The sequence below is a fragment of the Camelus bactrianus genome, chromosome 34 (assembly GCF_048773025.1).
Source record: "Camelus bactrianus isolate YW-2024 breed Bactrian camel chromosome 34, ASM4877302v1, whole genome shotgun sequence".
In the NCBI taxonomy this organism is placed as follows: Eukaryota; Metazoa; Chordata; class Mammalia; order Artiodactyla; family Camelidae; genus Camelus; species Camelus bactrianus.
The window spans coordinates 15,664,700-15,689,346 of record NC_133572.1 but is presented as its reverse complement, the minus strand read 5'-3'; the positions used below and the strand labels follow the sequence as shown (position 1 = coordinate 15,689,346).

Genomic DNA, 24,647 nt, shown 5'->3' with positions numbered 1-24,647 from the left:
GTAACGATTAATTTTATTAAATCTTGACTCCGGAGTAGATTTCATTTTAATATTTTGTGTGACAACAGCAATTTTGCATAAAGCCCTTCTGTTGTACTGAAGTACTAATACTAAGGTTGTCTCAAGGAAAAGCAGTTGTATGATTTTTTTAAATTGAAGTATAGTTTTTTTTGTTTTTGGTTTTGGGGGGAGGTAATTAGGTTTATTTATTTTTAGAAGCAGTGTTGGGGATTGAACCCACGACCTCGTGTATGCTAAGCACGTGCTCTACCACTTGAGCTGTACCCTCCCCCCAAAGTATAATTGGTGCACAGTAATACTATGTTTCAGGTGTACAGCCTAATGATTCACAATTTTTAAAGGTTATATTCCATTTATAGTTATAAAATATTGCCTGTATTCCCCATATTGTACAATATATCTTTGTAGCTTATTTTATACCCAGCAGTTTGTATCTCTTATTCCCCTACCCCTAGATTACCCCTCCCTCCTTCCATCTCCCCACTGGTAACCACTGGTTTGTTGTCTGTATCTGTGAGTCTAAGTTTGTTTTTGTTTTGTTTTGTTTTTTTCTCTACAGATACCCAATTGTCCCAGCACCATTAAAAAAGACTTTTTTTTCCTTTTTAAAAAAATTTTCTTGGGGGAGGGGAGGAAGGGAGGTAATTAGGTATATTTATTGATTTATTTTTAAAGGAGGAGGTACAGGGGATTGAACCCAGGACCTTGTGCATGCTAGGCAAGCGCTCTGCTACTTGAGCTATACCCTCCTCCCCTGTTTTTTTTCCTTCTAATATGTCATGTCACCTCTTAGCATATATGCATGGCTCTGCTTCTAAATCTCCATTTGTGTTTCATTGTTTTATCTGTTTGGATCTCTATTCTGTTTCGTTGTTTTGCTTGTCTGTCTGGTCAAATGCCAGTATCTTTATCTCCAAATCGTTGTAACGAGTCGTGCTGTCTGCTGGGACAGATCCTTTTATTTCGCTCTGCAACAGTGCCTTGGATATTTCTTGGTCATTTAGATTCAGTTTATCAGGTCAATAAACTTTTGTCTTCCAGTTTGTTACAAGAAAATTAAATGTCCTGACATGATTTTCATTCGAATTGCATTAAATATATAAGTCAATTTGGGGAGAGTCGGCATCTTTGTAGTATCGAGTCTTGCAGTCTGGGAGCATGGATCTGCTTTCTACATTTAGTTAGGTCTTTAATGACTTGGCGAAGTTTTATGTTTTCCTTATGGGTTTTTCACTTATGTTAGATTTTCCCCATCTAAGGATTCTTTATCATTCTCCCATAATGTTTTTATTTTCTAATTGCTGCAATTACATAGGAGTATAATTTTCCGATTATCTTGCTTAAATAGGTAATTTCAAAAGATTGCCAGGTACTTTTCCTGGACTTTCTATATTTTAATCTTATCCAGGCTTCACAATCCATGACAGTTTTAGTTTTTCCTTCTCCAAACCTTGGTGCTTTTCTGTCATTTTTCTTGCCTTATTATTTTGGTAGTACAATATTGAATTAAAGCAGGCAGTGTGTGATATTCTCAATTTGAGAGGAAAACTTTAAATATTACCATGTAAGTGTAATATTTGCTACAAGTTTGTTGAAGATAGCCTTTGACACTTAAGGAAGATCCCTTTTTCCTTAGTTACCTTGGAAGATTTTTGAAAAATCATAAATGAATGTTCAATTTTATCAGATGCATTTACTGCGTCCAATGAGATGATCATAGTTTTTTCCACATAATTTATCAATGTAATGAAACTCATTACTTGATTTTCTAATAGTAAACCAATGTCTATTCCTGGGATAAATCCAACTTAGGTGGTGTTATCATGTGTGCATTTTGCATCTGTGTTATTCAGTGAGATTATCATACAATCTTTACATATATTTGAACCTAAATCAACCGTGTACAGTTTTAAAATTATGAAGTAAATTGAACCCTATGAAGTTACCTTCAGTAATGTTTCTTGCCTGAGAGTCTGTTTTGTTTTATATTTAGTAATATAATTTCACTGCTTTATTTTAAAAAGTATTTGTGTGATATATTGCGTTCTATGCTCTTTTGTTTCAGGTGTGTTTCAGATGTTATAGGCTGAGTTCAATCTGCCAACCTTATTTTTTAAACTGAAGTTTTAGTCCTATTACATTTTAATAAATTATTTGTATATTTGCACTTTAAGGAAACATCTAATTTTGTGCTTTTTAATTGTGCTCCATGATTTATAAATCTTTTCTCATTAAGCTTTAAAGCTTTAAGCACTTCAAGGCCCTACTTTTCGTTATCATTCAGGTCAGCATGTTTTCTAATTTCCATTACTTTTCTTCTTGACTCATACTCAGTATTAAGTAATGGGTTCCTTCTTTTCCAAAATGTGGATATTTTGTGGCTATATTTTTTTATTTTGATTTCTGGCTTGTCTTTCTTTTTGGTTGGGTAGGTAATTAGATTTATTTACTTACTTACTTATTTATGTATTTATTCATTCACTCATTCCTAGAGGAGGTACTGGGGATTGAACTCAGGGCCTTATACATGCTAAGCATGTGCTCTACCACTTGACCTATACCTTCCCCCATACCTTAGCTTAGGGTTAGGAAACATGTGAAAAGAGCATGCTTTCTGCAGGTGCTGTGTGCAGGGTTCTGTGAGTCCGTTTGGTTAGTTTGTTATTCCTGTTCAAATCTTCCACATCTTTACCAAGTTTTGGCCTGTTTGTTCTGTCAATTGCTTAGAGAGCCTGTATGTAAAAATTTCCCTCAAAGTGATTAATTTTCTTCATTTCTTTGTATTTATCAGTAAGTACCAACTTCAAAGTCTTTTTACGTCCTTGCCCCATGTTTTGTCTGCGGGGGCTCCTGAGAACGTGTCTTGAGCTGCTTGGTTTCCATCATTTGGGAGACGGAACCAGCTCTAATCACATCTAGGTTATCTACGCTCCAGAGTTCGAATGAGCCAGATGAAATGAAAAGAAACATAAATACTTGGAGGTGGAAGAGGGCAGGGTGCTGGGGGGGCCTTTGATTCCATTCCCCTTTTCCACGCCATTGGTCCATGTTGTGTGGACGTGTTTCCTTCCAGCCACCACTGATGTGTTATTGAACCATCTAGTTCCTGTTAAGCAAAGGATAACTCTGAATTCCTACCCAAATTTGGTAATAAAGAGATTTCTTTTTATCTCAATTACTATAACCAGTCTATCTGGCTTTTCTGGGGGTGGAGAATTCAGATTGAGGTCTGTCATGGTGAAGCCTTACATAGTGAAGGAGGCGAGGACCTGTTAGAAAAGTCAGTCTTGTCAACTCAGGGATTGTTTCCATCTAGTTGCCTTTTAACATTGATTTCTCTTTTTATCTTCAGTTATTTGAAGGATTGAAGGCATTTCGGGGAGTGGATAATAAAATTCGACTCTTTCGGCCAAACCTCAACATGGACCGAATGTACAGTTCTGCTATGAGGGCAACCTTGCCGGTACGTAAATGGAGGAGTTTCCTTGTGTTTCCCGGAATGTCGTGAATCACTGACTTTACAACCAAGCAGATCCTTTCCAAATACTTAGATCGTTAGTCAGTATAAGCCGTAGAAATAACGTCAGTGCTCCTGATCTGTTTCTTAATCAGTGAGATTAAAATACAAGGGAATAACCAGTCCCATTTGGCAATTCCAGTGTCTGTTTCTTTATGAGTGTCTGTGGGGGTTTTATGAGTATGTGGGAGATAATAGGGATAAAGAAGAAAAATATGCCTCAAACAGAAATAAAATTTAAAGACCATATGCAATTAAAACGTGAAAATAGGGTGTGCTGCCCAGATATCTAGGGGCTGTTTTGCCTAGTGGCGCACTAGCAAGCATGCAGTGATTTAATTAGGTGTTTTGATATTTTACCCCATTTTATATATATATGTATATGTATATATGGAAGTCAAAATGATTTCTCATGACCACTGGCTCTTAGCTCTAACATTGTTTGTTAGGGAGCAGAATTCACTCTTAGGTGGGTTGGATTTAGACTAGGTCTAAGTCGGAGGTGATAACTTTCATTCCCTGAGACTTGACCAGGCTGCCTTTCTGAACTGGCAGAAGTGATTCCCTCCTTTGACATATTTAGTTTGTACCTGACCTTCAGCTGTGCATTGAGAAGCCCAGGTGATGAGTCCTTTGTAGCCAAGCTCTTCCTTCTCCTTACTTTTATAACCCATGCTCCACCCACCTCCTTCAGGGGCCATGCATAGTAGCAGAAGGGAATTCCAGGAATTTCTTTGGACTAGGTCCTAGTTTCACTCATCTGCTATTACAGACAAATCATTGGGAGATCCTTTAAGATGGAGACAGAAGGAAGGGAAGTCATACTTATTAGACATCAACTGCCACGATCTGTGGTGTGGGGTTTTATATTCCTTGTCTTTTTAATCATAACAGTAAGCCATTGTCAAGAAAGTATATATTGTAAATTTTAGCAGCACCTTTGTGCGGAGAGGAAAATTCCAGCCCAGAGAGGTTAAGGGACTTGCGTATTACACAGAGCAAAGGGACAGGGTGAGAAATTGGATGCAAATTTTTGTATCCGTAGTCAAGTTCTATCCATCCACTAAATTTACATCTTAACAGTAATATTAGAGACCCCGCAGATGACAACAGAGTAAGGGTATGCCCTGTATGACTGGCAGTCCCGATTTCTGTAACATTGCTACATTGTGATTGCTGTTATAAGTTAGGACTTAATAGCCAAACTCTGATGTCATGAGCTCTATTCAGATGTGTGTTTCTGACTCATTTCTACCTTGGATAACCCATCACATCTCTGAAAGCATGTTTCTTTGCCCTGCCAATTGAGTAGCATCTACTTATTTTTTTTTAATTTAATTTAATATTCTTATAGGTTTATTGAGGGATAGGCAGTTTACAATGTTGTGTCAATTTCTGGTGTACAGAACAATGCTTCAGTCATACATGAACGTACATATATTTGTTTTCATATTCTTTTTCACCATAAGTTACTAAAAGATGTTGAATATAGTTCCCTGTGCTGTACAGTATAAACTTGTTGTTTATTTATGTATACTAGTTAGTATCTGCAAATCTCAAACTCCCAATTTATCCCTTCCCACCCTCTTTCCTCGCTGGTAACCATAAGTTTGTTTTCTACGTCTGTGAGTCTGCTTCTGTTTTGTGAATAAGTTTGTTTGTATTTTTTTTTTTTTTAGATTCCACATATAAGTGACATCATGTGGTATTTTTCTTTCTCTTTCTGGCTTATTTTACATACTGTCACCCATCTAGTCTATGAAAACCTTTTCCACCTTAGAAATAAACTGCTCTTTACTTTCACCCATTTTCCTATTGGGTCCTCTGTCTCTTACTGATTTGCAGGTCGTCTTAACATATTCCAGTTACCATCCTTTGTTGGTTATATTTTACAAATAACTTCTTCCAGTTTGTTTCTTTGTACATCTTTTGAAGAACAGAGTTTCTTGAATTTTAAATGTCAGATTGCATCCATTTTTTTCCTTTATGATTTTTGCCATATGTCTCTTATTTAAGGAATCTTTTTTACTTTAAAGTGACAGTGATATTTTGCATGTTTTTATGTCTTAATGTTTTGTCACATTTAAATATATAATCAAACTATAGCTGGTATTTGGGGATGGTAAGAGGTAGGGAACCACTTTTTTAATCTTCCTTAGGTGGATAGCCAATCATTCCATCACAATTTGGGAGGAAAAAGTCACAGGAAAAAAAAAAAAACAATTTGTTTGGTTTATTATTACTATTACTTTTTTAAAAAAAAACAGCCTAAAGCTTTCACGAGGATCATTTCTTATTGCTACAATGGAAGAAAATTGCGTTATTCATTATGTTTTTCATTCTTCCAGGCATTTGACAAGCAAGAGCTTTTAGAGTGTATTCGGCAGCTTGTGAAGGTGGATCAAGAGTGGGTCCCCTATTCAACATCTGCTAGTCTGTATATTCGTCCCACATTCATTGGAACTGAGGTACATAGTGACTCCTTGCTTTGGGGTACCTTCGTGGGCAAATTGTCTGTTCTTGTGTGAAGTGTTTAGTATGTAGATTGAAATGGCCTCCCAGTAGCATCATTAATGACTCCTTTCTCCTGGTTATTAAACATTTTCTTTAAAGGGCCACATAGTAAATATTTCAAGCTTTGGGGGCCATGTGGTTTCTCTCACTACTCAGGTCTGTCACTGTGGTACAAACACAGCCACAGACACCAACACAGGAGTCAAGGAATGAGCAAGGCCGTCTCTGTCTGCCTTCCCCTAACCAAGACTAACCATTATCTCCTCGGTTTACCAGTGTAATGAGTGCCTCCTGTCTTGGCAGTACTCCTCCAAGGTCAAGGTGCTGATGCTTTTGAAATTTGGAGGAGAGAGAGCTGCTCCTTTTTATTTTCACTTTCTTGAAGTCTTGGGATTGCTTGGTAAGGAGAAAGAGTTGGAGGGTCCTCTCACCCCATAGGAAATGTGGAAAATAAAGTTGACAGTGGGTGTTAGGGAAAGTACTTGAGAGCCATAGGGGGACAAGCTTACAACATGGCTGTGAGGTCTCCCGGTAAGTCGCAGTCTGTTGGTTGGTGCCTTTGCAGAAGAAGGGCATGCTTGCAGTGGCCCAGGCCATCTGTGTGGCTGAGTATGTGCTATGAAATATAGACTCTGTCCCTGGTCTCCTTCCTCTACTGAGCTGGGATGGCCTTATGGAGGACGGACCATATGAGTGATAATTGTTGCGGGGAAATGGAACGTGGGTGGCACACGAGGGGGTGTGGCATATGGAGCTTTTAGGAAGAGAAAGCCTGGGCCAGAGCTCTTTTGCTGTAGTCTAGCCACTCTCTCTGGGAGGCTGGTCATCAGGTTCTCTCTCTACCGGGTCGTATGAATGCAAATAGTAGGGAAATACAGGACACCATAGGATAAGTACCTAAGTGGTCCTTTGGCATCCTTTTGATGCCTTTTGCAAGGCTGGATAATGGAAAGACTGGAGCCGGATAATGAATTTCATGAATTGCAGTCTCCCTAATAAGCTTTAGAGAATTGGGACAATTTTTAAAAGTCATCTGCTTCTTAAGCTTCTGACATTTTAATATTGAGATTTTTTTTACATTGAAGTATTATCGATTTACAATGTTGTGTTAGTCTCTGGTGTACAGCAAAGGGATTGTTTTGCACATATATATTTTTTTCTCTTTCATATCCTTTATTATAGGTTACCACAAGATACTGAATATAACTCCCTGTGCTGCTCTAGGTAGAACCCTATCTCTTATCTGTTGAGTTTTTAAACAATATTTAACTTTAGAATAAGAGGAAGTGATTTTAAAGTTTGTTGAAACATTACTAATCTCAAAGCACTACCTTCTAGTTACCAGAGGTACTCTTCCACTCTAAGATCTGGTTCTTCCATTCCTAGTCTGTTGAGAGTTTTTGTCATGGATGGAGGTTAGGTTTTGTTGAATGCTTTTACTAAATGTCTTGACATGGTTATGTGGTTTTTGCCCTTTATTCTGTTACAGTGTATTAGATTAACTAACTTCTGGATGTTAAAATAACCTTGTATTCCTGGGCTGAGTTCTACTTGATTGCGGTGAATAATTCATACTGTTTCTTGCTGTATTCACCTTGCAAATATTTTGTGAGGAATTTCTATGTCAATGCTCATGAAAGGTATTAGTTTGTGGTTCTCTGACACACGCAGCTCTGTGCTTTAGTAAATTCTCCAGACTCCTGGGATTCTATGATCTAGAGTCAGACAGTCTGTCTTTTTTTTGTTTGTTTAATGGTTGCTTTCGGGCTTACTATACACATTTTATTTTATTTTTGCAGAAATGTGAATTTTTATTGAAATATAGTCCCTTTATAATGTGTTAATTCTAGTCGTACAGCGTAGCGATTCATTTATACATATACATATTCATTTTCATATTCTTTTTCATTATAGGTTAGTACAAGGTATGGAGTATAGTTCCCTGTGCTGTACAGTAGGAGCTTGTTTATTTTACATATAGTAGTCAGTATATACAGATCCCAAACTCCCGATTTATCCCTCCCTACCCCATTTCCTGCCTAGTAACCGGAAGTTTGCTTTCGATGTCTCTGATCTGTCTCTGTTTTGTAAATAAGTTCCCTTGTGTCCTTTTTTTTTTCTTAATATCCTATGGTATTTTTCTTCCTCTTTCTGGCTTACTTCACTAGTACTTACATAAAATTACTAAGACAGTATCAGTACTCACATTGGCACTGTCTTACTAATTTTACCCTTTTAGATATAGGCAGTCTTATTGCTCTGTGGTTGTAATGTTCATTACAACCCTGATGACAAATTATGTTGAGTACCTTTTCATTACTGGCTGTTGGAAATCCTTTTGTGAAATGCCTTTGCAGGTCTTTTGCCATTAAAAAGAAAAAAACTGATTCGTTTACTTCCCCTCGCCCCAATTTCCTAGGTGTGGGAAATTCCATTGTACATTATGCTGTACTTAATTGAATACAAGATGCTGTAAATTATAAGAGGCAGAATCATCTTGTGCACTGAAACAGAAAGACATTGCCGGTTGACCTATGACACAGCACTTCCCAGTAGCCCTGCGTGATTCATGAATTCGTCATACCAGCCTCTGATTCTTTGAAATGAAATCAGTTACACTGCTTGTGATAAGCACATTTATTTTTGCATGTATCTTAATAACAAAAGCTAACGCAGTTTTATCTTAAGGGTTTCTGCCTACCAGACGATCCCATTAGAAGACTTGGTTGTTGCTTTGCAAGAAAATACTGAATTGCATGTGTTTAATATTGCCAGTAGCAACTGTAGAGTGCTGAGTTCAGACATATTAAATGTGAAATCATAGGTGGACATCATAGAATCTGTGAAATATGGTAGCATAATTTATATAACCAGGGTCCTATTGATCAACCATTATGTTGTCAATATAATAAACATAAGAACTACTATTAATTAATAAATTGAGTAAAGTAGGAACATTGAATTTGAGGTTCTTCAAAAATGCAGACTTTTGTGCTATGGACCTATCCGGTTAGCGCACATAAAGACATATATTCAAGGATAGTTTTACAGCTCACATGATTTTGCTGATAGATCGGGTATGAGTGTTAGAGGGAAGCCGTCAGGTTTTCCTTTTGGGCCGCTGCACCTGGTTAGTGACTATACGTTGGGGAGCGTGAAAGAGGGAGGATTCTGTTGATCTGTTGGAGTGATAATGGATGGAATGGATTTCAGGTTTGGACACGAGAATTTAAGCCCATGGTACAAAGTGGGTGGGTGGATGTCTGGGGAGATTTGGGAGCTTAAGTGATGCATTCTAGTCTTCGGCATAAAATGCCTTTAAAGTCCAGGGCTTGGATGAAATTATCAAGGGAAGAACTGTAGACAGAGATGAAAAGAAGGCAAGGACAGAGCCCTAGGGCCGGCTGGCATGTAGGAGAAAGGCAGAGGAAGTGGAGTCAGCGGAGGAGTCTGAGAAGTAGCAGCTGGGAAGGTAGACAGGAAAGCAAGAGGGCGTGCGGTGCTGAGCCCCAAGTAAAGGACAGGGAAGCAGTGATGAACTGTGGCCAGTCCCTCCCATGGAGCCAGTGAGATAAAGCCCGAGAACTGATTCTTGGGTTTGGCAACATGGAGCTCCTCGGTGATCTTGATAAGCATCTTTTAGCGGGATGCTGGGGCTGACAGCCAGGTGTCATGGGCTCAGGAGAGAAGGAGAGGAGGGGAGGTTATTATCGTGAGTTTGGATATGCCCTGTGAGAAGTTCTGCCCCACAGTCTCGCAGGTAGGAGTGGGGCCGTGGTAAAGGGAGTGTGCCTGTTTTAGGCAGGAGCTATCACGGCATATTTCTAAGCTGATGGCAGTGGTGCAGAAGAAAGGGAGAACGGATTGTTAAAATAGTCAAAAGGTTTCCCAAATTCTGCTTCTGTCATGGTTCTACGTCCGAGGGTGACAGTGTCGGCAGGCAGTGACATGTGACACGATGGAGGGACAGCTGAGCATCACGCCTTGCTTGCTCCCGAGCATGTGGCATCCCACATGCACTGTTGTGCCATCGACACCCCTGTCTTTGTGCAGGCTCTTCCCTGGGTACCATCCTTCACCCTTCATCAACTAAGACCTCTGCAGGCGGCAGCTCCCTGTGTTGGTCTTATCCGTCTCTATTCCAGCCTGATACCGATTTGGGCCCAGGCCACTGAACCAAACTGGGTGGAATCACAGAGTCCAGGTCTGAGCACTAAGGCGAGGTCCGTGAGGAGATCCTGGTTTTAAGGCCAGACCCTCCTGTGGCATGTTCCTGTCCTCCAGACAGGGGGCTGGCAGACTTGTTCCGTAAAGAACCAGGCAGTAAATAGTCTTGGCTTTGTGTTCCCTGCAGCTACTCACCTCTGCCTTGTTAGCACAGACACAGCACTAGGCCACATGTGAATGAAAGAAGCTGTTCCAGTAAAACTTCAAGAAAAAAAAAAAAGGAAAGAAAAAAAGAAAACCCAGGCCGCGGGCTGCAGTTTGCTGACCTCTGATCCGGAGTTACTTCAGAAAGGGCAACGCTGAATGGCTTTTCTAAGAGCGACTCATTCTGGCTCCTCCTGAGTCCTTCCTCATTGAGTGTTCTTGACCCCTTGCTTAATCATTCATGCTGCAGTTTCTGTTTATGATTGATCTCACGTCTACCAACCTGTATGTCCCACACCACCAGGATAATCATCCTTGTCCTTCCCCCAAGTCCCCATTCTCCACAGTTTGGACATGGAGTGCTATCTAATTCAGTGGTCACATCTACAGTCATCTTAGTGTCATCTGCACGCCCCGTGGATCAGTACGTGTTGTACCTATTTACCATTATTACTATTATCAAGTATTATTTATTAAAAAAATAACAATTGCTAGTTGTTGGATTACAAAAGATCAGGCCCTGGTACCTTCCACAGATTATTTAATCCTTGTACCAACCCTGTGAGCAGTTACTATTACTGCCTTTATATAACATTAGATAAAACAGTTAAGTGTTCTTTTTGTCTTTTTTCACCTTAGCATTAGTTTTCTTTTTAACTGTGTTTTTTGAAATTTTAAGATCATTCTTATTTAAAAACTAAAGAAAGAATTGAGTGATTTGCCTTCTTTTAGTCCAGTGTTGAAAGTATACTGTCTTTCTCTCTGAACAGGGCTGAGAAACAAACTCAACCCTTACCCCTACCCTATTTTATAGCAAGCCTCAGAAAATTCTGGGTTTTTGCTTTCAGTGTCTACGTATTAATCACCTGTTAGCCTAGGGGCCAGCACTCAAGGAAATCAGACAAGAGACAGGAACGTTTTCGCTGTGATGTCAAAGCAACACGTTAGGATTAGCAACAGGTTTTTTTGTTTGTTTGTTTTTTTAAAACAAAATAATTCAAGTTTGGTAAATAGTTATCTCAGTTGTTTTCACAGCCCTTTTCCATAAACAACATCTTATTGAGGTGGACAGTGTTCAACAAATGTTAACTAAACACCTGGTGTAGCAACATAGGATGCCACGTGTAGAGGACAGGGGTGACCTTGCACTTCACCGAGGCGTATGCACATTAGCAAAGGGCAGAGAACTAAGTAAGCAGCTGCCAGAAAGTGTGGGAGGTGTGGGAGGTATGCGATCTAAACTTCAGGGAGTGCAGGATGCTGAAATGCCACGTAACACAAGCACCTCGCCCTGTCAAGGGGGCTCATTTCCTGAATTGACATTAAATGACATTTAAATTGAGATAGAAAGGTTTGTATTATGTAAGACGGAGAGGGGAAGTCTTAGTCTGCTTGGGTTTGTCATAACAATAGCAAAGATGAGGTGTCTTAGACACTAAAATTTTTTTTCACAGTTTTGGGGGCTGGAAGTTGGAAATCAAAGTGCCAGCAGGGTTGGTTTCTGGTGAAGCCTCACTTCCCGCTTGTAGACGTCCACTTTGTCCCCCATGGGCCTTTCTTCTGTCTTGAGGGGGTGGGGAGAAGGGGAGAAGGTGGTCCTCATGCTCAGGTGTTTCTTATTCTAAGGACATCAGTCCTACAGGATTGGGGCCCTACCTTTAGACCTCATTTAACCTTAATTACCTCCTTCAAAGCCTTATCTCCAAATGCGGTCACATCGGGAGTTAGGGCTTCAATGTATACGTCTGGAGGAAGGTACATTTCAGTCCATAAAAAGGGTGATGGGAGATTGTTCCAGGTGGAGGGAGCAGTGCAGGAAGGCATATCGAGGTAGGAAAGTGAGGAATCAGAAGGGTTCTGTATGGTTTGAACGTGGGTGTGTAGAGTGCGAGGGCTGTGGTGAAGGCCGAGCATGGAAGGAAGGTCTGCTTTGAACTCTTCACATTAGGAAATTTTGGGTATTTCACTGATTCGTTTTTTTCAAACTCTGGTATCGAAAAAAGAGCTCTGGACTAAGAGTAGAAGATCTAGAGCTTAATAATTGTGGGACTTGGGACAAATCATCTGAGCCTCAGTTTCTCCAACTTCATAAGAATTAGAACCCTGAACTTCCTGGATTGTTGGATTTTAAGAGATAATGTCTCTGGAATGTCTTGGAAACCAAAAAGTCCTGTGTAATTATTGAGGGTGGTTGTAATTTTTTAATCTTAAACCAAACCAACTAGTTTTTCCTACAAAAACATTCCATGACTTTGGTGTCCCCTCCCCTTTGTGACTCACACTCAAGGCCCTGCATGTGTTGCAGGAGAATGGGGCATGTGAGGACGGTCATGTCCCTGGGACACACCCTGCCAAGGGAGAGTCCTCGGCTTTGCACAGGAAAGAATTCAAGAGCAAGCCAAAGTAGAGCAAAAGCAGATTTATTCAGGGAGATGCACACTCCACTGCCTTCTCAGAAGGCAAGAGGCCCCATGGGATGGGGTTGTGAGTATATATGAGCTGGGTAATTTCATATGCTAATAAGTGGGAGGGTTATTCCAACTACTTTGGGGAAGGGGCGGGGTTTCCAGGAATTGGGACTTTGTGACCTTTTGTGGTCAGCCTCAGAACTGTCATGACACCTAGAGTGTCATTTAGCATGCTAATATATTACAATGAGCATATAATGGGGCTCAAGTTTCTATTGGAAATCGAGTCTTCTGCCATCTTGGGGTTAGTAGGGTCTAACCAGTTTATGTCATATCCTCAACGGCTGTGTCCTTCTTTTAATGGTTGTGCCCTGCCCCCTTCCCTCCTGTCTCATTATTTCTTCTATCTTTTATTTGCCTTGCCTGGCAGAATCGTTCTCAAGTCTGCATGGCTGTTGTGTTTCTCTGCCTTCCAGGCCAAAACAAGGACTAATAAATAGTACCTTTCTCAGCTCGCTGAGCGCTTGCTGCCATCAGATCACCTCTGAAATCTTACCTTTCTATAAAGTAATCTCAGCGACAAACAAGTGGTAATTCCGCTGTGAAATGTCTGTATTCCATCACACCCAGGTGTCCTGGTATTCTGTGCAAACATATGCATATTTAATACCCATATATATTTTTTTTTATTTACTATTAGTGAGGTGTAACTTAAAAAGTAAAAAGAGTCTGTTTTTTTGAACACATCAGAATTTCAACTTCAAAGTCAACTTCGCATCTGAGATTTTTATGTTCCTCGTTTTCTATGGCGTTTCTTAAAACCCCTATCAATTCTTTATGTATTGAAATAATCCAAGAAACTGTTAGAGAAGAGTTTTTAAAAATTGATCAAAATAAGACTTTGAAACTGATCTACATAACTTATCAGCTGTTATTGTCCGTATTTTTATTTATGCGGCTTTTGTTTTATTTAATCAGAAGCCTGACCTGGTCATCATAGAATTTTGTTCATTGCCGTTGGGTTAATATTATACTATCGACTACTCTTAACTACAGCAGTAGCACAGAATTTAAATTGCTTTCCAGGAAAGAAGGGAGAATTCAGACTAAGGACAAATAATAGTTCTTGAGGGTAGAAACAGACCCAGTTGCCAAGTTCCCTTCCTGATCCGTAAAGTTACATTTTATTTATTCTCACTCATGAAAGCAGTGTGACCCTTCTCAGTAAAGTCACAGAGCTCTTTTCATGAAAAGACATTCGATACAAATAATCATTTAAGGATGAAGGTGAACACTAGTACTTGAAATACAGGTAAAACACGAGTTTGACCTTGCTTAAATTTCAGAAAATAAAATGTTAGTGCACATGAACAATTTTCTCTCGGCACTGAAAAATTCTAGTCTGTAATTTGCCTGCTTGCTAAGAACTAAAGTGTGACTTAAAGGTTTATCAGGGTAATCTTTTCTGGAATAGGTTTAATGCTCGTTATTCCGTTTTCCATCTGTGCTCTCTCTACTCCCACCTAGTGGAATAAATGCAAGTTTACCTCTCAGTTAAAATCGAGGAAGGAAATGAATGGGATGAAATTTAACTTCAAAAAAAATTCCATGATGATGAGGTATTATTACTTTTTTTTTTTTAACAGAGTGCAGGTTGCAAAAAAATACATGTGTCCAGGCATTCGTGTGGTAGCTAATAAAACGTTTGTCAGCTTGTCCATAAACAGGCTGTTTTATTTAGAAAATGAAAAGCTAGGTACATTGTGAGACTGTGTCCTGTATATTATATTTCTAAATTATGTTAAGATGCTTAATTTGTCATTACAATGGTTAATTTTTTTTTAAGTTTTAAGCTTCAAAGCACTCCTGACATGATGTATATTTACTTAACTGGTAGGTAAATGAAAGTGCAGAGATAGGATAGTCAGTGTTTATCACATTTTTATCAAAGATGTATGTGTTACCCCTAGGTTTTCTTTTCCAAATAATGAAACCAAGAAAAGCAAATGGAGTTGAAGGCTCCCTACTCTTCCTTTGTGGGGATGACCTCTTCAACCCCCAGTAAAGAACACGAATGAGAAGAAAACCCCAAATCTATTGTCGCTTGCCGGCTAATCTCTTTAACTTGGTTATCTGTCACAAATCAGCCATTTGCTCTGGCCAGCCAAGCCCTGTGTGGTCCCGTGTTCACTGCATGAGTGCGGGTGGAACTCAGCTTCCCACTTCCCAGGGTCTGTAAGCCTTGCTGACGGCATCAGTGTGCACATACACAAACACGCTGTTTTATGCTCACGGATGTTCTACCTACCTGATTCTTGACAGCCTGGGAGTAAGTAGGGTGAGGAGGCTTCAGCTAATAGGCAGTGGAAGAGGGGATACAATTCAGGAAAAAAAATCTATCCCCAGGTCCACATTCAACCAGTTTCATCAAACCTTACAAAAATCACACTGTCAGCTGGAATTCAGTCTCCTCTCCCTTCTGTGACCCACGACTGGCCCCGTCCAGACAGACCAGGCTCTAGTGAAGACAGGACACACGTCTTACACACCAAGACGTTTAGTGGAACAACCCTGACTTGTTTTCTTACTCGTGTGGTTTTGTCTTGAATTGCACAGAGTAGCCCAGTGACCTTTTATTTGCCTTTCTGATATTTAGCCCTCAAAACTTTTCAGCCTATCAATATTCCTCTTTAAAAAACAGCTGACAGTTAATTCCGTATAACTACTTTTGTGCTGGAAGAATTTGTATGATTTTTGCATTGTTGGCTTGTGATTTTCCAGTGTTTGTAGGAAAGGCCATTTTCTCTCTGTCATTCTTGACACAAATTCCTGAGTCCTTCGTCCTCTGTCTTTTTTGCGTGGAAGGATTTCTCTTGTCCGGTGTCTTTGCCTCTAGTGAAGCTATGCTGTTGCTGCCTGGTGTCTGCCACAGCAAAGTGTGCTCTGGCACACTCCCCTAAGCCCACATCTGCAGGGGGCCCTGGCATGTCCTGATGCGGTCAGAGAAGCAAATCTTAAGTTTTCCCCTGCCAGCGACATGTCTGGGTTCTTCCCTTTTTCAATTCCCAATCAATGCAACATTGAAAGAGGTTAATACATGGCCAGTTGTTAAAAATATACTTCTCCTCTAAAAAGCCTGCTAATAAGAGAAATCGACAAAGCTGCTTTACTTTTAAAACGATAACCCAGCAAAGCAAAGTGAAAACTGAAGTAACCATTCTTGGTGTTTTCTTCGTAGAAGGGGAAGACCATCAGGCTTTGTGTAACTCTCTTTAGAAGGAGCGGCTGTCCTTACGTGGCCCCTTCTGGGAGGTAGTTACAGATCTGCTCTAGACTTGGAGACTGGTGTCTGCGTTTTAAATGAACCGCTGTGTGTGCTTTTACTTTATTACAGCCTTCTCTGGGAATCAAGAAGCCTACCAAAGCCCTGCTCTTTGTAATCTTGAGCCCAGTGGGACCTTATTTTTCAAGCGGAAGCTTTAATCCAGTGTCCCTGTGGGCCAATCCGAAGTTTGTAAGAGCCTGGAAAGGTGGAACTGGGGACTGCAAGATGGGAGGGTAAGTCAGTCCGTGTTTCTGTCTAAAGGAAAGAGTCGTCGTGACCACTTCACTTCAACACGAGCACACACCTTAGCATTCACGCTGGGGTGCGCAGTTTTGTCCTGTGCTTAGGCCTCAGTGTTTTCAATGCGCTAGTGGTTTAAAGGATAGCCTCTGTGGCTCCTTATTATAAGGGTGAAACACCGAGTGCTTCAGACACACAAGAACTGATGCCACCAAGCCAGGAAGAAAAGCAGCGCTTTGAACGAGCTGCCCCCCGCTGCCGGTCACTGGCTGCAGACTGACGGTTGGCGAAAGGGCAGCTGGTGCTGGGGCCGAGGCTCTCAGTTGGCTCCAAGGAGTCCTGTCTGGGGAAGGTGCCTGCTTCGCTGAAGTGCTGTCTTCATCGCCACAGACTGTGGCCGTACCTGCTGCCAGCTGGCCGAGGGACAGCCCGGCCTTGGCACAGTCAGGCCAGTCTCATAGGCCATATGTAGCTGGCTGGGAAGCAGAGAGCGTTTGAAAGTGTTAGACAGTTTCAGGGGTGGACTTGGCCGGGAATCGGGAAGCCCCCATGGGTGAGCGAGAATAGCCGGATTAGCCAGCACGGCTCTTCCTTTGTGTATGTCACCACCCCGGCAGCAGCAGGGCCTGCAAGGTGACTCGGTGGCAGTCTTCTGGGCCCTGGTACAAAACGTAGATTCATGGAGCCCTGGGAGGGTTGAATGCTGCGCTGGTGGGATGCGAGGGAGACACTTGACAGCTGACTTTGACCCCTCCGTGGTCTTTCTGTATTTCTGTCTTTTCTACCAAAAGCAAGCCCGGTGGTAAAATTCTCTGTCCTGTCATCCCTGCTGGCAGTTTCAGAGAGTGCATTCCCTCAATGGGCTAGAAAAATCCTGATGGAGCCTATGAAACTCAAGTCCCTTTTTCCCTTCTGCTCTAGAGCACTCCTTCCTGACCAGGTCCGAGGCTGGCCAGGCGGAAAACTACTTTTTTGTGTGTGTTCTCATCAAGAGAGTCTTTTTCACTGGTTCAGACTTCTTCACGCAGCGGATGCACACGCATGCCATTTCTGTCACTCTGCTGAAACTTCTCGTAGAGTGCACGCTGCAGTAAAGCAACAGTCTTGATGGAGAGAGAATTGTTTAAAAGTTTTTCTTCTTTAAATCTTGCTTTTTAGCTCCCCCTACCTGCCTAGGGAAAAAATAACACAGGGATGTGGAGAAATTGCAGGGAAATCTTTAGTTGGGTATCTGGATAGGTTGTTATTTGTTATGAACAGAATAATAATGGAGTCTCACAGAATGCATGATCACTCTAGGGCAATAAAAAATTAATATTTTCTATATAACACACACACAAAATTAATATTTTCTTATAACACAAAAAGTGAACCCCAGTGTCACTATGAACAACTAGTGTGTAACAAGCACACTACACTAATGCAAGATGATGATAATAGGAGACTCTGAACATGGGAAGGTGGGGGAACGGTAGATGGGAGCTCTGCTTTCTGCCCAGTTTCTGTACACCTGAAACTGCTCTAACAAATAAAGTCAGTTATAAAATAAATTAGTAGTTTGCCTCGTTAGGCTCAGATGGACCACGATCACTGGAGGTTGACTTGAGATCTCTTAGAGAAGAGAACATTGGATTTCACGAGTAAAAGCAAAAATGCAGGAGGGCAGGCAGTCGCCAGAGAAAGGACTTTGTGCTCATCTGCCTGTTGTTTGGAAGAAGTTCTAAAGTTCTCTCCTCCTGTACTTGCAGCCGGGAGGAGTCCGAGGGCAGCTAGACGATCTTGCATTGACTCTCAGCTGGTTTAGCTGACAAGGATGTTTGGTGGCAACCTGAGATTTGTGTGCCATTGCTCCGTGCTAAACCTAATTAATTCAGTAGTTACCTTTCAAGCCTCTTTTAGCACCTCTGTAGTCAATTGCTATTCATTACATAAGCTCAAGAACTTTCTGCTTCCTAAGTGAATGTGAAGAGAATAATATATACACATTTTAAATCCTAAGATGATTTCACAGTTTTGAAGCCATCAGAGGTCCTATTGTCCTTTTATTTCTACACACACGTTAGTGGGAAAAGCAGCATAAAGGCACCCGGCTGAATAAGAGCTTTAGCACAGCGGTTCTCACCTGTGCTTGCGAGTTGAAGTCACTTGGGGGGCTTTGCCATTGAGTGTTGTCTGGGTCCACCCCTCCACCCACCACCCCAAGAGATGCTGGTTTAGGAGTTGGCCCGGCAGATAGCCTGAGCATCAAAATTTATCTGTTGTACAGCTAACGTTGAGAAGCCCTGAGCTAGAAGTCACTCTTTCATCATAGGAACATCTCTATTCCCAGGAAGGTTCTTAGTTTTTTAGTTAATTGGGACTGATTCAGGCCTCTCCCTCTCTCCATCTTAATTTTTCTTTTTTTTCCCCCCTTATATTATCATTCTGCATTTGAGTGCAAGCTGTGAAGTCAAAAAGACCTGGCTTAAAAAACCTAACTGCCTTGGGCTTGTTACTTCTCTAAGCCTCCGTTTCCTCATTTATAAAGTCAGGATAATAATGCCCACCTTATCTGTGAGGATGAAGGCGGGTAATATAAAGTGACTTGGACCCTGGCTGGCATACAGGGGGCTCGCAGTTAGTGTGGTGTTAGAACTTATGGGCATGACTTTGGGAATCAGATAATCTGGAAGCCATGTACTTACATCTGTGTGATCTTGTGCAGTTGAGTCCTCTCTTCATACAAGTATAATAAAGTCTAGGGTTGTGTTAAGAAGATTCAAGGAAATATTAGGGTTAAGTACTTAGTACCCTACCCGGTAGGTGGTACCCTCTCAGCAGACAATAGTTTATATTGTCAGATTCTCTTTCTTTCTTGTTTAATCTTCTTAATCTTTTTTATCTTAGGAGCAATCAGTTGGATTTCACACAACAGAATTTCCTCTTTTGCAGAGATGTATTTAACATTTCTAATCTCCCAGATTCTATTTGAAATTTCTATTTAAAATTTTCCATGGAAAGAGTTTTCCCACATTTTCATTTTTCTCTTTCCTCTAAGAACATGTGTTTCTCTTCTGAATATTGGCAGAATGTGGGAGGAAACCCAAATGTATTACCAAGGTATCCATTACCCTGCGGACATTAATAATATAGTTTATACCTGAGAGAGAATTTTGATACACATTTGAGTTTGGGGAAAAACACCACCTGTAGAATATAGTAATCAATTAAACACCAAACAAATAAAAATCCCTTTTCCTTTCAATGCACTGAAGCAGCCGAGGACTTTAATTCTTTTTCCTGCCCAAGTAGCTTTTTATGATGCCGGGAACCATAGTTCTGATTCAGCCATACTCTCAAAAGCATGTGTTTGTTTTTAGAAGTTTCTTTAAAAGGCTAGGTATTCTACACTATGAAAATTCTCTTTGTTTCTGAATAGACCAAAGGACATTATACTTATGAGAGAAATTGGTTCTGTATTTTCAGATATGGTAAAAATCTCAATTTTATCCTATGAACTAGAGAAAAGTCAATTAAATAGTCATTTTTGTTTTGTTTTGTTTTTTTTAATTTAATTTCATTAGGGTATAACAGGTGTATATAACCTGTTTCTTAACTTTTATTTTTTTACTTTTGCCAGACAACCCTATGCATATAAAAATATAAAAGAATATAAAACAAGTACTTTGATTTGCCAAATTAATTCAGTGAGGCAAAAATATGGACTGACTTTGCTTAAGTTCATTTATAACCCAGGAGCAGAAATAAAAGTTGCATCTGGGCCTGCTGGCCCCAAACCCATGCTCTTTCTGCCAGACTCCCCCCTGCAGAATGGTTTATACTCATTAAAAAGTTATTTACAATTTAACCCAGGTTTTGCCTATTTGCTATCAATTCTGAATATGGGTGCTCTGACAGTTTATGGTCATTGAAAATGAAAGCCTCCTATATTTCAGAATTGTGTCATTTCCAAATTGACCAGTAATTTACATTTTATTATCTGTTATGACGTATACATTTGGAGGGTCTTTTTAATGAATCTTAACACTATGTTGGTGTGAGTAAACCTCATGCCTCAGATTGCAGTGGCCGTATTATACAATGCCTATTTCCCATAGTTTTCTAAAATATTTCAGTTATTAGTCAGTAGTCTTTGAGTTACAAGTCAAAAGGCCCAGCTCAAACCATTTTAAGCAGAGAAAGGATTGATTGGCTCATGTCAGTAGGATGGTAGCAGTGGACCAACTAGGGTCAAGTCATTGTTACCAGGTTTCTTTTGCCCTTGGCTGTGTCCAACCCACACCACTTCCAATCCACACCACTTCCAATCCTTCTCTTCCCTCCCTTTCTCTCTCTTTCCCTTCTCCCTCCATCTCTTGTCATGGCTTCTGGCTCTGTGTTAGCCTAGGGTCTCTCCCACTTCAGATGCCTTCTCCTTTGAAGGCTGGTAATCGTGGACACATAGACCCAGGCTTACATCCCGTAGCAAGCAAGCTACTGCTGCTCCTAAAGGGAAGCCACACATCTTTCAGGTTTCATGCATTAAAATGAATGAGTGAATGAGCTTGAGGAAGAACTCAGAAGCAGCTTAGTGACATGCCCACCCTTTTATTCAGTTGTGGCAGGGCAAGATGCTACAATTGTCCACCCAAGCAGAAGGACTTGGCTCCATGGGAAGAGCCAAAGGGACCAGAGTGGGCAGAGAAGCTGTGCAGATGAGGATGGCCGATAGCCACTATGATCTATGATCTTTTTACGTAACTTACACCTTGACTTAGACAATACTACATGTTTTAATCTTGCCCAGATGTAGAAGAGATCATTTAAAGGACCTCGGTGTGTAGTTTTGTGGAGGGTAACATTAATGCTTCGTAATAGTTATTGTCGTATGTTTGATTGTTTGTTTCTGTGTACTTCTTGGGGCTTCACAGTCCAAGGATAGGTCTAGGGTTTATTTTCTAGCCCCGATTGTTGGATGGAAGTGCTTCTCAAACTTGTTTGCTACTTGTCCTCTGGAAGCCAAGGAAAGTGAATTATACAACCAGGGGCTTAGGAAGGCAAGCATGCATCACATTTATTTGAGGACTCTCATGTTCTATTTAAAACATTGGTGCATATTTTGTATTATAATCCAAAATTTTCCCATTTAAATTAAATAAAAGATAAATTTAAAATATTACTTCCTTTTCTCCTAAGGCAACATAGAGTTGGAATTAGTGAGGACAGTGAGAGAGCGAGGCAAGGTCATGAGTGAATCTCCCCATGCCAAATGAAATTTTAAGGTATAAAAAACATTAGTATTTCTGTTCAATTTAGAAGTCAGTTTTCCTTACAAATAATAGACCATTTCTCAAGATATGTCTTCTTTAAAAAAGACGGTTCCAAGATATTTAAATCTCTTGTCTCTTGAGTTTGAATTTATTCTCCATGTGCCCTTTTTCAGGGGTGGGATGGGGTGGTAAATATCAGTTATATCTTACCCTATGGGTCACAGAGGAAATTGCTCCCCTACCATGTTTACTTAAACTTCTCCAAGTAATTAGTTAATTAATAAAACTGACTAAACTGCACTGTCATTCCAGGAAGATATGCCATGTTCCTTTGATTTTGAATAATCCAAGGTGAATAGTGCTGGTTGAGAAAAATAGGCTTTTGGAATATTTTTTGATTAAAGTCAGAATTTTTAACATCTTGTCTCACCTTTTAGGGAATTTAGACCTCGGGCATTAGGCATTTCTTGGTTGTATTGAAAGGTCTCAGTTAAGAGCGCACAGGATTGGTGCTCTGCTAATTGATTGCTGTAACTTGATATAAGTTACTTCTCTAAACCTCAGTTTCTCATCTGAACCGTGAAAATAATGATGTGACTAACTCATAGTGTTGGTGGGGTTTAAATGAAGTAATTCAGTTTTAACTTGATAACTTTTAACTGTTAACCTGGCTCTTTGCCTGTATCTACTTTTCAAGTTAGGATTTCATGGTTTTTCTTTGCTCTCTCTTAGGTGAGTGCATTTAAACCATTCAGGTTTTCTTTCTTTCTTTTTTCCTTTAATTTTTTTTGGCAGGGGGAGGTAACTAGGTTTATTTATTTATTTGATTTTTCAGTGGAGGTACTGGGGATTGAACCCAGGACCTCAGGCATGCTTGGCATGCAGCCTACCACTTGAGCTATACCCTCCCTCCTTAGACCATTCAGGTTTTCTAATGCTATGCTGTTAAGTAGAATGTATATATATTAAGAACATAGAGCTTTGACTACATCCACATGTGAATATAATGTTTCCTTTAATATTATGCAGTTAACTAGAGAGTATTTATACTAAGAATGTAGTACATTGCCTACATCCACACATGAATTAAAGACTTAATGGGAGGTGGGTGCTGAGGGGCTGAGATACATTCCTAATCAGTGTATTTCCTCTTTCTTAAAAGGAATTATGGCTCGTCTCTTTTTGCCCAGTGTGAAGCAGTGGATAACGGGTGCCAGCAGGTTCTGTGGCTTTATGGAGAGGATAATCAGATAACTGAAGTTGGAACTATGAATCTTTTTCTTTACTGGATAAATGAAGATGGAGGTAATGTACTCAGATTTCAGCTCTTTGCTATTTTTCAGTCCTTTTCAGTGGGACTGGAAAGAAAAGAACTGGAACCTTAGAACAAGAGAATAAGAAGCACAATTTCCAAAATCTAAGAACTTTTGTGCTTTTGCTGTCCAAGTAACCACGAGTTGAAGTTTACTTTGGTTTTTGGTTTTGTTTTTTTGGCTTAGATGTGCTTACTATTGAGATGTCAACTTAAGGAATTTAAATCTCCACATTTTGAAGATGTGCTGCCTTATCCCCCTTGCCATCTTCTTTCCATTTTTCCTATCTGAAATCCCGTGCATTTGGAGGTGGGTTTCAGATCATCAGTTCAGTGGTCTTTTCACCACATACTGTGTATAAAATGCTATAGTAACCAACATCGTCTACTGTTTCTACTGATAGGAAATTTGGTGTACTCTCTCGCTGCAATTCATTTAGCAATCGATGCTCTTCCTACATATTTTGATAGTACATTAGAAACCTTCCAGGTTTACTCTGGAGCCCAATTTAAATAAAGAACACTATTTTTAAGGACAAATCAATCTATTTGAGAATTGTGTTTAGATTGGTTCATTCAATATTATATGCCTACTATAAAAATCAATACTTTATTACCTTTAATATCCTTGCATGCTCATTTTTATCCCTCTTTGCTGTTCTTTTTTTGTTGTTGTTGTTGTTTAAGTTGGCAGGGACAACAGGGGTTCAGTGACATTTTGACAATGTCTGTGGTATTGGATTAAATGATATTTTTCCCATTAATGGAGGAGAAAAATACAAATATATGCATTTATTTGCATTAGAATTTTAATAGTCAAAACATTTAAAACCATTTTTATGGCTTGTTTACATTCTTAGTCTGTTCATTTCACAATATTTAATGTAACAACTAGAAATGTAAAATGATAAGTTTCCGGGGGAGGAGGGGAGGATATAGCTGAAGCACTAGAGAACATGCCCAACATGCATGAGGTCATGGGTTCAATCCCCAGTACCTCCTCTAAGAATAAATAAATCTAATTTCCTCCCCCCTCAAAAAAAATTTTTTTTTAATTAAGGGGGGAAAAAAGTCAACCTATTAAAAAATATGTTTCCAATACTTATGAAGTCTTGGAACTGGTTTTAATTAAAATTTTCTATGATGTTTTCATCCTGAAGCAGCAACAGTAGCCTCTGTTGCTCCTTTTGTTATTTGGCTACAAATAGAGGAAAATGGTGATTCAGATGTGGCTGACTTCAGAGCTAATTTGAGCATGACTTGCAGAGAGTTTTAAGATGAGCCTTAAATTCCAGTCAGTGTTAGAATAAACAGAAGGTGTGGTGAGTACACCTTGTCCTGGGGGCTGACCGTGGGTAATCCTTGGCACATGCAAATATATAGATCATGCTCATTCTTCCATTCAGCCAGTGCTGAACTCTGCACTTCAGAGATGATAAATTAATTCAACTCACTCTTTCCACCTGCCCACTGCCACCCCCACTCCCCACCCTCCCAAAAACAACCACACACAACCCCAAACAAAACCAGTTACATCACACAGAAGTGGCACCATCCTTATTTATGGATGGGAGAGGTCAGAATTTAAACACAGTCTGAATCAGAACCACATGATTTAACCAGAAACACCAGGAACTGTCCTGGTGAAAAATTACCCCTTATCCAAACAATAATCATGAACCATTTCCAC

The 24,647-nt window shown here is 40.1% G+C and overlaps 1 protein-coding gene across 6 annotated transcripts in view; it reads left to right on the top strand.

The window, feature by feature from the left end:
- The window catches only part of BCAT1 (branched chain amino acid transaminase 1), an 82,527-nt gene that overhangs the window by 36,910 nt on the left and 20,970 nt on the right, over window positions 1-24,647 (top strand). For all 6 annotated transcript variants that reach the window (XM_074357304.1, XM_074357305.1, XM_010946523.3 and 3 more), the window contains 4 exons: window positions 3,374-3,484; window positions 5,887-6,006; window positions 16,226-16,389; window positions 22,808-22,950. In XM_074357304.1, the coding sequence (XP_074213405.1) occupies window positions 3,374-3,484; window positions 5,887-6,006; window positions 16,226-16,389; window positions 22,808-22,950 (538 nt within the window). The remainder of the gene's footprint in view (window positions 1-3,373; window positions 3,485-5,886; window positions 6,007-16,225; window positions 16,390-22,807; window positions 22,951-24,647) is intronic.